General features: G+C 51.8%; 3 protein-coding genes across 3 annotated transcripts; 1 reads left to right on the forward strand and 2 right to left on the reverse strand.

Moving 5' to 3' along the window:
* Nucleotides 1–1,385: 1,385 nt before the first annotated feature.
* NEUTE1DRAFT_91407 (uncharacterized protein) lies at nt 1,386–5,890 on the forward strand (the record flags this gene model as incomplete). The annotated part of the gene is made up of 2 exons (XM_009858083.1): nt 1,386–4,935; nt 4,998–5,890. The coding sequence occupies 2 exons, from the start codon at nt 1,386–1,388 to the stop codon at nt 5,549–5,551; spliced, it is 4,104 nt and encodes a 1,367-aa protein (XP_009856385.1).
* A 3,333-nt stretch (nt 5,891–9,223) lies between these two features.
* Nucleotides 9,224–9,504, reverse strand: NEUTE1DRAFT_118916 (uncharacterized protein; the record flags this gene model as incomplete). The annotated part of the gene is made up of 1 exon (XM_009858084.1): nt 9,224–9,504. The coding sequence occupies one exon, from the start codon at nt 9,443–9,445 to the stop codon at nt 9,278–9,280; it is 168 nt and encodes a 55-aa protein (XP_009856386.1).
* An 816-nt stretch (nt 9,505–10,320) lies between these two features.
* NEUTE1DRAFT_91411 (uncharacterized protein) lies at nt 10,321–13,589 on the reverse strand (the record flags this gene model as incomplete). Its single annotated transcript, XM_009858085.1, has 4 exons — nt 10,321–11,955; nt 12,015–12,403; nt 12,931–12,977; nt 13,513–13,589. The coding sequence occupies 4 exons, from the start codon at nt 13,587–13,589 to the stop codon at nt 10,321–10,323; spliced, it is 2,148 nt and encodes a 715-aa protein (XP_009856387.1).
* Between the last annotated feature and the right edge of the window lie 9 nt (nt 13,590–13,598).

The raw sequence follows: 13,598 nt of genomic DNA on the forward strand, positions 1-13,598 counted from the left end.
GGCTGTTCCCAACTGTCTTAACATCGCCTGCAGAGACTCCTGTTGGTTCGCGAACAAAGGCAAGGCTGTAGAGCTGGACTGATAGAGCCAAGAGAAGCACACCAACACAAAAACTCCGCCAATCTCCACAACCTGTCCCCAGTGTACATACACTAGAGGTATGGGCTCCTTAGTGCCATCAGTGCAGACGGAGCTAGCTGCCCGCTCGTACCTAACCCCCGCCGAGCTGGCCTGCAGTGTGCTTGTATGGGTGCCGTCGGGCCACAACTTGCATTCCTGTTGCCTGTCAAACCCACCCCGGATTATTAAGAAGGTACAGGGGCAGCTTGAGCCATGAGGAGCCGAAGGCCCAATCAGTGGTACCTACCTCGATCTGGGCTGCCCCCTATGCACCGGGCTGTACCTCTACTCAAAGTAGGACTTTTCACCTCTCTCCACCTTCTCTGTCAGAGCTCCAGAGTTATCACGAACTTCCCTTTCTCTCCTTTGACTTGTCGGCGACACACTAGACACCTACTGCTGTCCGACGGCCCCATTGTCGATATCGATCTCTATGGTGGGACCAGTGCTACCTCACAGGACAGACCGCCTGACGACTGCTCCTTACCTCGACCGCACTACCGCACTGCCCCTGGCACGGACCAAACTGGACTAAGCCGGACTCTGGTGGTAGTACTGTACCTACTTACCTATCTGACCTGCCTAACCCCGACCTTAACAAGTGGAAAGCGCCCAGGTCCCAATTGACCTTGGAGGTGACGACGGCCGGGACCGCCGTGGACGTCGCTTGCATCGCTGCATTCATCCACTTCCATCCCGACGCAAGGACTCCCCCTATTCCGCCGCCACTAGGGGCTCCAGGCCGCGACAGTCTTCGAACCCGAAACACTGGATACAGCCGTTTTTCCATTATTCACGCCGCTCGCCGACATACCCGATCAATTGATCGAGCTCTGACGGCCCTCCCCTCATTCTGGCTTGCACCCCATGGACAAGCAGGGCCCTGGTGTCAGCCTTGTTTCCCCAAGCAGTGGGTGATTTTGCTGCAGCCTCTTTAGCGAGACATACATTCCTTGACTTGACATCGACAACGACGACCACCGAGGACTCCCACAGATAGACGACGACGACCTCGACGACCATCATTTCCAACAACAGAAACACACGCCGAGCACGAGACGCAGACACACACGCTCACAGCACACGCAGCCACTGATATTGACTGATACCAGTCTTCCGAAATTGACATCGACACCGCCATCGACCGCGGCCGCGACCGACCTCTCCGGGACGGACGGCCTCGTATCGCATCGGGCGGTGAACAATCGACGACCATCCGCTGACAATCGACCATCTAACCTCTCATTCCACCCCTTCAACCCACAATGGCCAGCGAGCTTTCTCCCCGTGCTGTGCGCTTCTCGCAGACGGACGATGAGCCGATTGCCCGGCTCGACAAGCACAAGACCGTGTCCCGACCGAACCCCCGTGCCAACGACTCGGATAATTCCAACTCCTCAACGGACGCCCACGATGATCTCCACGTCCGAGAGCAGATTGACGAGCTGGGTTCTCTAAGTCGATATGTCGAGAGTCATTCTGGCTCGGTGCCTTCTCTGGTGCCCGGGTCCCTGACCAGCTCCCTGCCCCTGGCCAATGGATCGAGCAGTCGCCGCGGTGCTAACTCAGAGACCTATGCCAATGGGACTCCGTCACGACCACAGCGCCCAACCGCCCCTGCCAGGACGCCTTCCAACACTTATCAGCCCTACAACCAGCGCAGGCCCCCACAAGGTCAGCCTTCGTCCTATATGGCGAATAATCCCCACGCCCGTGATGGCTCCAGACCACGCCCCTTGGCCGGCACTTCAACCTTCAGAGCCCAGGAGAGAGAATATGTGCGCAGATTACGACAACAGGACTACAACAACGACTACTTCGACGCTTACGGCTCCGGCGAGCAGTACGATTCCGATTCCGAAGGCGAGACGCCATCTTCCGAGGGCGCGTTCGACAGCTACGATGATGCGCATATTATGTTCGCCAGTAACGAGGATATTCAGATTACCGAGGAAGACCTGAGAGATCCGGAGAGCCGCGAGAGACTAGAATGGCACGGCATGCTGGAGGCTGTGCTCACCGGTGATGTTGTGCGGCAAGAGAAGAAGCGTCTCATTGGCTCCAATGATGAGGCCTTTGGAAAGTCAGCCCACAATGTAGAGCTATGGCTTGGGATTCGGGCAAGGCTATGTGGTAGACACCTGCCAGTCCAGAAAAGGGTCGTCGAAGATGCCCGTGCAGCGCTGGACCGTTCCATTAACGACATCATCAACTTTGCGATTGCCGGAGAGAGCGAGGCAGGGAAACCGCCATTTGAACAGGTTCGCGATGTGGTTAACAAAATCGAAAGAATCGAGAGCCTCTACCCGTCCAGTAGGGAACTCATGACCGCCCTCAAGCCTGGTGTTTATTCGGCCTATCAGGAGACCTGCGACGCAGTGATATCATGGTACAACGTCAATGAGATGATCAACACAGAGTTGTCGATCTTGAAAAAGTGGGTCGGCAACGATGCTCTCGACTTTTCCCGCACCAAGGAAAAATCGCCCAGCGGGAATGGTCTCAGCGATGAATCATCTTTCCTGGATCGTCTCATGAAGGAGGAGGGTCTCAAGTCACTGCACGAAGACAAAGGCACCGAACCGAAAAGCCTAAAGAAGAAGAGTAGACTCGACGGCATCTCTCGTGTCATTACCAAGGCCAAGGACACACTTATTCAAAATGCCGAAGGTTTCCAGAAGCGCCATCTCCCGCCTTATATCGAGGAGCTGCTCACCCTTATCAGTTTCCCTTCTCGCCTCATTGAGGAGATCATCAAGATGCGGCTGGCTTATGCCAAGAAGATGAAGGACTCGGCACAACAAAACCCCATGATGCAGGATCAAATGATCTCGCAGTTCCAAGTTCTTCTCAAGCTCGCCATCAAAATCAAGCGCGAATACATGGAAATCGCTCGACCGGAGCCCGGATGGGACTTGCCCCCATGTATTGATGAGGATTTCGACCGTGTCATCCTCGAGGCGCTCAAGTACTACTTCAAACTGCTGAACTGGAAGCTCAGCGGCAACAAGAACACCTTCAAGGAGGCCGAACTGCTATTCCAAGAGTGGGGTTTTGGAAACGAAATCGGGCGTTACTTGGCACACGGCGATGTGGAAGTCGCGGAACAGTTCAGTTCTCTAACCTACAAAGCCTGGAACCGACTGAGCCAAACTTTTGAAAAGGAGGTTCAACGAAGGCCAAAAGAAAGCGTGGCTGAGATGACCAAGCGATATAAACAGATCCTAGACTCCGTTCGGGTTCGGCAGCGAATGCTGCAGCGTTTCTCTAGAATGTTGAGCGACAACTATGAAAATGCATGCGATTACACAATCGCATTTGAGCAGCCTCAAATGCTCCACCAACTGTACGACCGCCTGATAGAGACGGGTCATTTCCAGGTTTATAGTGCCAGTCCCGAACACAAAGACATACTCATCATTGCCTCCCCGACACTTCATAACCGCGACGATGAGATCCAAGTGCTGATGGGCACTTTCACATATGAGGCCGCTATTGAGGACCCATCGGATCCCTACCTTCTCATCATTAAAGCGGAAGATCCACCTCAGTGGCTCGGGCCCGTCCACACTCTCAGAGTCCGCAACGAGCCCCTGGACATCAAGTTGGGGCACATGCGACTCATTGCCGGCGGCTGCCAACCCAGACTATTGAATGCACGCAAGGCCTTTGTCGACAGGATCGATATGCAGGTCGACCCAGTGGTAGAGCAGAGGTCAAACCTGCAAAAGGTCAACTTCAGGCTCATGGAGATTCGCAAGGTTGCCTTCAAGCTCTCGAACGCTTTCATGGACAGTGTGGAAGCCATCCGACGACAAACACGAGGTCTCAATTGCCAAGAACTAATCCAGACATGCTTCATCTTTGCAACCGAGTTCGGCCAGCGGTCTTTGCTGTACATGGACAACAATCGACGCACAATGAATAACCTGAAACTCACCAAGCTTGCTTTGGACTGGGTAAGCTTCATCTGTGACGACTGCATCTCTTCAGACCGCAAAACCTTCCGCTGGGCCGTGCAGGCCCTGGAGTTTGCCATGGGAATGACGCGTGGAAGACACATTCTCGGCCTCGGAGAAGACGAGTATGCAAGATTGAGGGCCAAGGTTGCCGGGTGCATGGCGCTTCTGATATCTCATTTCGACATCATGGGTGCCAGATCCAGCGTGGCCGCCCAGGCGGAGAAGAAGCGCTTGGAGGGACTCGTCAACCAGATCAAGCGTCTGAACAAAGGTCAAATGTTGGATGACAACGAAGCAGCCAAGTACTACCAAGAACATCGCCTCGAAGAGTTGGCAAAAGTCGACAACTACAGAAAGGAGATCCTACTGCAACAATCTGCCATGGGCAGAGTCTTGGAGGCTTCTAACGAGGTGGATCGGTCGCTTGCATGGCTCTCCTCCACAGCGACCAACTTCACCATGAGATGGCAGCAAGGTCACTTTGTGGGCGGTGGAACTTTCGGCAACGTGTACGCGGCTGTGAACCTTGACACCGGCCAGCTGATGGCCGTGAAGGAGATTCGCCTGCAAGATCCTAAACTGATCCCCACTATTGCTGGCCAGATCAGGGATGAAATGCGGGTTCTGGAGACGGTCGACCATCCCAATGTAGTTTCTTACTATGGTATCGAGGTCCATCGAGACCGCGTGTACATGTTCATGGAATTTTGTTCCGGAGGCTCACTTGCCAACTTGTTGGAGCATGGCAGAATCGAGGACGAACAAGTTATCATGGTTTACGCGTTGCAACTTCTCGAAGGTCTTGCGTACCTTCACGAGCTCAAGATTGCTCACCGTGATATCAAACCAGAAAGTAAGTTTGCTGTACAGTTGCTTTTGCTGCCTAGTTGTTCTGTACTAACTGCGCCCTGACAGATATTCTCCTCGATCATAACGGCATAATTAAGTATGTCGATTTTGGTGCGGCCAAACTCATCGCCCGCCAGGGACGGACGTTGGTACAAGACATCGCCAGCACCAAGCCCAACAAGTCGATGACAGGTACGCCCATGTACATGTCGCCCGAAGTGATTAAGGGTGAGAATGCCGGTCACTTTGGAGCGGTTGACATATGGTCTCTTGGCTGTGTCATCCTTGAGATGGCAACTGGCCGAAGGCCATGGGCGAACCTGGACAACGAGTGGGCTATCATGTACAACATTGCCCAAGGAAACCCGCCCCAGCTACCCAGCCAAGACCAGCTCAGCCCTGAGGGCATCGATTTTCTGAGACGCTGTTTCATGCGGGATTCCACCAAGCGCGCAACTGCCATGGAGCTGTTGCAGCATGAATGGATCATGACCATCAGGAACAGAGTTGTCGAGCCTGCCACCCCTAGTAGCGACGCAGGTTCTTCAACGACGAGTCAAGGCGCGCTCAACCCGGGCAATTCTTCACGAGGCGGCTTTCCTGGTGATGGAATGTACTGATGATTTCTGAAGTGCTGCGAGTCCGTCCGGGGTCTGACTGGAAAAAGAGAGAGTGTGTGTGTGAATAGCAAGAGGAGGACAAAGTGTTGGCAATTGCATGGTACTATGGCTCCAAGCAACAATTACCTTCACTACCTGACCAACCTCTAACCGCCCCATCTATTTTCTTATGTAACACGACAAGCGCCAACAAACATTTCATCCCTTTTCGAACGGTACATGCGCGGATACGATACCCCCTTAGCTATCTATATTTTTTTTGGGTGACGAGAGACAGAGAAAGTGAAAAGATCACAAAAGGGCTGTGAAAGTTTTGAGGATGATGACGACGCAAGAGGACAATATAAATGGAGCAGTCCTTTGATTGAAGGGACTGGGTCGGCAACGTTGCTTTGGGTGGTGGGGAGTAGGTGAAAGCCAGGGAAGAAAGGGTATCAAAAACTCAAAGGACGGGCAAAAAGATGCAATTGGAGTTTTTCTACTACGAAGGAGGGAGGCATCCGATAATTCGTGCGTTTAAGACAGGATAAAGGAGGGGATAGGGTGGTGGGACGGAGGTTTCTTGCATGTGCATCTTTAACTCATGGATTGAATGGCAGGGTTCACTTCGCGCCTGGCTTTAGTAGTACTATGTTTTATATGTGTGCGTGCGTGTGTGTGTGTGGAACGAAGGGGGTTGTCAGGCAGCGTTAGTGGACAACTTGACGATGTCTAAAATGTCATCAAGCAAGTATAGAAGGCAAATGTAATATATTTCTTCGACCACTTGTGGTTTCCCTATCTATTAGTTCACCAAGACGACAGCTCCGCAGGTAGCGTGACTGGTGATTACTAGATACATACTGCTATGCAATATATCTTCAGCTAAGATTTGTACCAGGTTTCGACTTTTGTTCATTCGGCAGTTCTCCCGGTCTGGTCCTCCCATGTTCTCGTCACTTCATTACACGGCATTTGATACGGCATCACGGCATACATGTAGTACATCTCAACCCCACGACACAAGGAAGAATCCCGGTAACGGCAAGTACCTACATATGTCTAGAACTTCAAGGACACCTACCGAAATAGATATCCAACTACCTAGCCGGGATCGGTATCATCTTAGGCTCGGTTCGGTACGGCAACGGTACGGGGCAACCCGGCCGACTCGGCACCATATGTATCTATACCCGCAGGGGAAGTGAAAAGGGGTGCTTGTAACTATGACAGGAATATGTTAGTTATTTACTTCAAACCCTCGTTCGAGGGTACTTACGGTTTGTGTCGGATAAAGGCAGACAACCATCCTCGCTACACCCGCCTGCCCATGGCGTTTCATCTGTAGCATTTTATATAGAGTTCATACTACGGTAGTAAGTGATGTTTCCAAGACGTAAAAATGGACAGCTTAAGGCAAGTGCTAGTCTAGGCGGGAGATGTTCGTCAAGGTGCGCATGGGGGAAGGTGCAGTGGGCGAGAGTGGCTTGGTGAGTGTGTGGCTTTAACCGATGCATTAATCAAGCTTTTCGTTCGTTCAAGTTGTGTTTTGTGCTCTTGTGTAGAATACCGGCAAGTGGCACCAACCATTGAACACCGTCGGTTTTCCTGAATCGTGACGGACGGTTTCAGCGATAAGTTCGGATGTATCGATGTCAGTTTCATTTCAGTTCATCGTTCCATTCCATTCCATCCATACCAGGCTCGAGCCAGGCATTCAGGCATTTGGCACGCTCTTTTTTCAACTGGCATGCACATTGATTGATTGCATCCGGGGATCGTTCGGGATGTTTGTTCTACCCTATCTATACTACACTAGAACTACATGGTACATTTGCGATATTCCCGGAGGTTCGTCCGGTTCGGTAGTCGGTCGGTAAACCCCACAAACGGCAAGACCCGATGACGATCATCACGATCTGATAAATCAGTTTCAATAGTTACCCGGAACTATTGAAAAACGCGAAATGTGGGAAAAAAAGAAATAAAAAAAAAGTGAAAAGCTGATCGATAGACCAGAAAAGGAAAAACAAAACCAAAAAAATCTCGGAGAACAATAAGAAAAAAAAAAAAAAAAAAAAAAAAAAAAAAGCTTAAATTAACCGTTCATCCCATCCCATCCCATCCCATCCCTTCCGCCTCCTCGGTACGTCCCGTTGTTTGGTGTCGTCAAGATTAGGTTAAGTTAGGTTTCACGTGTCGTTCGTCGTTCGTCCTTCTTTTTCGGGACGAACGAACGAACGACACACATCGCATTGATTGATGTCGTCAAAAGAGGATCCCGCCGCCGCACTTTCCATTTCCCCGCTCCCACCCTACACTACTAACTTCCCACCACCCACCCCTTCCCCCTATCGATGTATGCCGATCCCGTTATGTACGAACCCGGGTCCGGAGCCGCAAAATTCCTCTTTTACATAGTACATAAAACTCGTACAGCCCCTGCTCGCCTGCCTGCCTGCCTGCCTGCCTGAGGCCCCGTTTGGTTCAACCAACAAAATAAAAGTTTGTATGGGAAAATGATCCCTGCCAGCTAACAAACTGTTTTTTTGCTATTTTATGCAGGAAGTTGGGGGTCATATCAGTCTTGGCTGCATATAGAGGTACCGCGCTAAGGCAAGTAGATGCAATGTAGTCCGGAAGGCTTAAGAAGGGAATTAGTGGGCCTCTGCAGGAGCATTTTGTTGGTTTCTATCTTCCCTCCTCAGGGTATGAAGATACCAAGCAACAGAATGCACCCTTGTCAAAACAACGCGTCTTTTGGCCCCCATCCTCCTGCGGTACCTCTTAGCTGCCTTTTTAGCTTTGTACCCTCCTCTACCCCTTGTAAAAACAAGTTGACTTTTTGTTAGTTGAACCAAACGGGGCCTGAATCCTCCAAAAAACAAAAAGAGCTGAAAAAACTTGGAAGAAGCTGGTTGGAAGAAAATCATCAGCAAGTTTTCCATGGGTTTAGATGGATCCCCCCCCCTGGGCCCCACTATCTACCTAACCTTACCTTACCCCGACGAAGCTGACTGAAGAGCTGACGTGACCCAAGCACAGGGGAAAAAAAAAGAACCCATGGAAGCCTTTCCAAAAAAAACTTTGAAATCAGATGGAAGCTTTTTCGGTTTCTCGAGGGCTCCCAGGGAGGTTCGGTGCCGATCACGCAGTTTGGGTTTCTGGGGTTTTCGAACAGCTTCAACAGTCCCATTTCAACGAGTTTGTCGGTCTGCTATGGTCATGATGATGATGATGATGACGACGAGAGAGTCACAGGTCCTGATTACAACAAAAAAGGAAGCTAGGTCACAGGTACGGTGTAGTGTGTGTGGGAAGCTGAAGAGGTCAAGCTTTGAAGGTCAAGTATGTATGTATGGTTTTCGGTGGGCATCCATCCATCCTCACCAGGCTACTACTACTTCTTTTGTCGCCCTCCACCCCCCCTATTTTCCCTCAAAACGTTTTGATATTTGAACTGATTACTCCTCCCAGGGGTTTCCTCAAGCCAATCATCGAACAGGATGATACCTAAACCGGATGCTTCGAGCGCGTTAAGACCACTTATCCAGCAGCAAATTGTAATCGACCACCGGCCCCGTAAGGTAACTAACTACTTTACATCCGCCCCGCGTGAACCTCCGAACCTAATTTGAACCTCAGTTGACCTTACCATGGCGCGTCACATAATTCTCAAACCGCCGAGCTCGATGGTATGAAGTCTGATTTTTTTGTCTTCTTCTTCTTTCATACTCGAAATATCTTTCATATTCGGTTGTTCATCCCTTGATTCCGCTCCCTCGTGGCCAGTGACAAAAGGGCAGCCGAAAGAGATAAATAATACAACGCGAGAAGCAGAACGGACCCAGGTGTTCTGCCAGAAAGAACAGACACTATCCCCCTGTCCTTCCACTTCCGTATTTCAAGGCCCATAATGGGCTAATCACGGCATTAATTTCCACACCGGACACACACACACACATACACACACACAAAAAAAAAGGATAATAAAAAACCTCCCACAGGCCCCTTTGCCTCCCTTTACTCCCCTCCCAGGTTCCTTTGCGTACGGGTATCCGTGGCCAAAACCCAGTTCTCCATATGTCTCCAACCCAGAGAAGTGCGGACAGGCGCCCACAGAAAGTAGCCCCGTCGTTTATATATGTGTCTTTTGATGTAACCCATCGTATCAATGCATTCAAAATGCTTCTTTGTCACTGGGACTTGTCACAAGAAAACCTCGCATCTCGCCATCCCTTCTCTCACGTCCCTCTCAAACTGTTTCGCTAATTCTGGACCTTGCCCTATCCTAGCGGGATGTATAGCGGTTGATGTTGTCTGAAGACTCGTGAGCCCCGTGTATTCGCGTTTGCGGGTACGCTCCCTTATCTGTTCAACTTAATGACGTGAGAGGGGGTTCGTCGCAGAATGGCATCTCTCGGTCCCGGGGAAAAAATTGGCCCATGCAGAGAGAGGAACAAAGTCGATCCTGCCTTGGGACAAATATCACCTGATCTTCGAGAGCAGCCTCATGAGACGATAATGGCGGTATGCAACTTATATCCGCCTCAGTAGTAGTGAGGGCAAGATAAGATGCTGCAAAGAGGAAGTGTTGGCATATTGCGTCCGAAAGAGGACCACAACAGGAATGAGATGACGGCATCTCAAAACATACGTCAACCCACGTGGGGAGGAAACCAGCAGCTCACCAGAGGAGTCTGCCATCCCAATCGTGTGATCAAAACAGCCTGAAAGAAAAACGCCCAGCAAGCTGCGTCTCAGTCCGGCCGGCTATTTCTTTTGCTTCTTCACTTTTCATGACTAAAGTCTTGCGGCGTGACGTTTTGAGCAAACTGGAATTGTTGTTGTTTTGCCCTCAACTGGCCAGCCGGCGAGCACCGTGACGAAGATTCGGGTTGGTACGACTCCGGGAAGGTATACTCGGTATTTCTAGCCAGATGAGTTCCGCCGTTGGTTCCGTATACGTTGTTATAGGTCGGTCCGATGGCGGCGGCAAATGAAGGGGTCACAGGCTGACTGGTAACATAACCAGACAACTGCTGCTGCGGCGCCATGGAGTAATCCAGCTCAGAGCCCCCATTGCTGCATAGACCAGGGGTGGGTAGAGGCTCGTCCGAAGACACGTAACCCCAAGCGTTGTCAGCCGGGGCAGAGTACGCGAATGGATCACGGAAGTGAACACCTAGCCCAGGAGTCCCAGGCGGTGTCTTGATTCCAGCTTCAGATTTAAATGGCGGCAGGGACGACATCCCACTGACCGCCCCACAAGAGCCAAAGGTATACGCCTGCTCATCATCTGAACCACCATTGGTCATCGGGGACATGGCGCTGTTCAGAGACGCCATGATAGGGGGAGATTGGACGTTCTGAATGCCCTGTAGCAGGGCCTCCTTCTTTCGATCGATGGGAAACGGAGAGCGTGGTCCTCCTGAGTTCAGGGCCAGAGATTTTTGTATGCGACCTGTCAAGCTTCCGGTCGCTGACGACATCCTCCTGATCGTACGTGCGTTGTCCATCCGTCGGGGCGCAACGTCGATACCTGTCTTTGGTCCGTTTCCAACGCAATCGGTGCGGAGCGACAGAGGCCCCAGCGGCGCTGGACGCCGCAGGTTTCTGCGGCTGGCAATGTCGGAAGGCGGAGGCGGTGACCTGAGGCGCAGGTCCGCTATCACTGGAGACGAACCAGTGCCCGATGAAGGAGACATGTTTTCCGAGTTGATCGCACCCTCGATCGACATACGGACCGTTGGATGTTCAGCAGTGCCATTTCCGGTTCCATCCTGGCCTCCCATTTGCGATGGGAATGGTCCGTCGGAAGGGTGCATAAACATGCTCCGCTCAGTATAAGATCCAAACTGATTCGCTTCACCAAGCAGACCATTATGCTGTGGCATGGTGGTGGCTATTGGGAGACCATCCACCGGTCGTGGTGGCTCATTTAGGCCATATGGAAATGGGGCTGGCTGTGAATACTGCATATGGCTCGAAGCTGAGCCGTATGAATTCGAGACGGGTGTTGGTGTAGCAAGGCTGACAAGCCCGTATCCACGGGGTCCGGACGAGTGTGGCGTGTTGTAGTCAGCAGGAGCAAATCCATCGCTATCCGATCCAGATGGGGAGGCGTTGCTTTGCGTAGCCGCCGCCGACGCATTTCCAGCCAAAGCCAGATCTGACTGCTCGAGATTTGGGCGCTGCCTATCAGACTGGTCGTTGTTGACGCCATCCTCGCTCCCGATGGAAGCGGTCGATAGGCCCAGGGGCTGATGGCGGTTGCTTAGACCATAAAACTCGGTGATGGTGCCTTGGTCCTGGTCGTCGGAGGGCTTGGATTCGGACTCTGCTCTTTCTCTCGCTTGTTGTGCTTCAAACTCGGCTGTTTTCCTCATCTGCTTTTCCTTCGCTCGTCGATTTTGGAACCAATTCTAACAAACGAATGTTAGCTCACGACACAACCGGGGCAACATTTCTCGCGAGAACAAACATTGATCCTTGGAACCTCAACACCCATCTGTTCAGCCAGCTCACGTTTGAGACTGGTGTTTGGCTTCGGGTTCTTGGCAAACTCTCGTTCCAGTAGCTCGACCTCGTCCTTTGCCAACCTAGGCTTGGGCTCTGTTTGCTTCGAAGGGTGTAAGCTTCCTGGTCCCACCATCATCGCTGCCCTCTGCTGTTGAAGAACCGTCCATTGGTAGCTGTTTGGACTCCAGACTTGATACTGGGGCCCATGGTGTTGTGTGTGTTGTGGGCCAGCAAAGCCCATGCCCGGGTAGTATTGCTGCTGGTAATACTTCAATAGTTCCGGATCCATTGTCCCTAGTTCGTCGACACCGCGGAGATGGGCGAGAGGCAGCAGGTTAGTGATTCTGCCGACTAAATATGGCAGTATGAGCGATCAAGTCAGAGACTCGAGTTCCAGAACTACAGCATAAGAGCGATCCTGTTGTCAGTCAAGGAAACCCAGGAAACCGGCTGGTGTCTATACAAGTGCTCTCTCAGACGACTCTCTGTCTCGGGCTGGGATGATGATAAAGGGCTGATGGGTTTGCAGGAAGGAGTGACTGAGGGTCAGATGAACGAGAAGGCGGCAGACTCTCGGTTGTTATGAAAGAACGTGTGGGTCAAGCAGAATACCAGGGCTAAGAAGGAGCAAGGGGGTGAACTGTTCGGGGGGAGGGGGCTTAACCAGTTTAAGAGTGAGCAAGCCGCCAGGAGGGGCGAGCTGACAGGGGCTACAGGGTTCGATGAGATTGGGAAGATACGGGCGGGAGCGGGAGAGCGAGACACGGGCGAAGTGACGATGTGTCGGCTCACCTTGGTCTCGCGGATCCCTAGTAAGACTGAAGGCGGCAAGGACAGGCAACCTGAATCCAGAAAGACAAATCACAACAGGGACTTACAGGACGAGAAGAAGTGAGGGAGCGAGTCTTGTCTTCCTAGAAGCAACCTAAAGTGGTGATATCGGCGGTTGAAGAAGAAGGAGATGGTTTGATGACAAGACGTGCTGTGATTTGCGCCGTGTGAGGTGTTGCCAGCTCAACGGGGATGAGAGCAGGAAGAAGAGGATCTAGACAGCAACACAAGCAAGGTGTACGCCACGGAGTCTTGTACATTGTGCAGGTCTAGTCAACATGTACCGCTGGCCTAGTGTCGACGACCAACGCGCAAAGGCAAACACACGTTGAGGCGGCGCTAGGCCGGTACCTGACTACTTCGTACGTGGGAGCCTCCGGGGGGGTTCTCTAGGGCGGAAAGTGGAATGGGATGGTCGGGAGGGAAAGTGCTCCAAGCAGTGTGGGTGTTCATGGACAGGGAATCACAAGTGATCCACGTCTGGGCACCGCGGAGAGGGAGCAGGGGGGGACTGCCCTGGTTGTCGCCCTGATCGTTCTGGTGAGATACTTTTTTTTTGTTGACTTTTGTACTGTAAAGACGGGATGGCACTCCAGGCCAAAGTTTCCGTGCATATACACACCTATAACATCCCAAAACATCTGTGAAGTGTCTTGTCATCGATACAGGCATTGGTACTGCACACCTTTTGCAATCTCCAAATCATGGCTGGCTA

Source organism: Neurospora tetrasperma (assembly GCF_000213175.1).
Source record: "Neurospora tetrasperma FGSC 2508 unplaced genomic scaffold NEUTE1scaffold_81, whole genome shotgun sequence".
Classification (NCBI taxonomy): domain Eukaryota; kingdom Fungi; phylum Ascomycota; class Sordariomycetes; order Sordariales; family Sordariaceae; genus Neurospora; species Neurospora tetrasperma.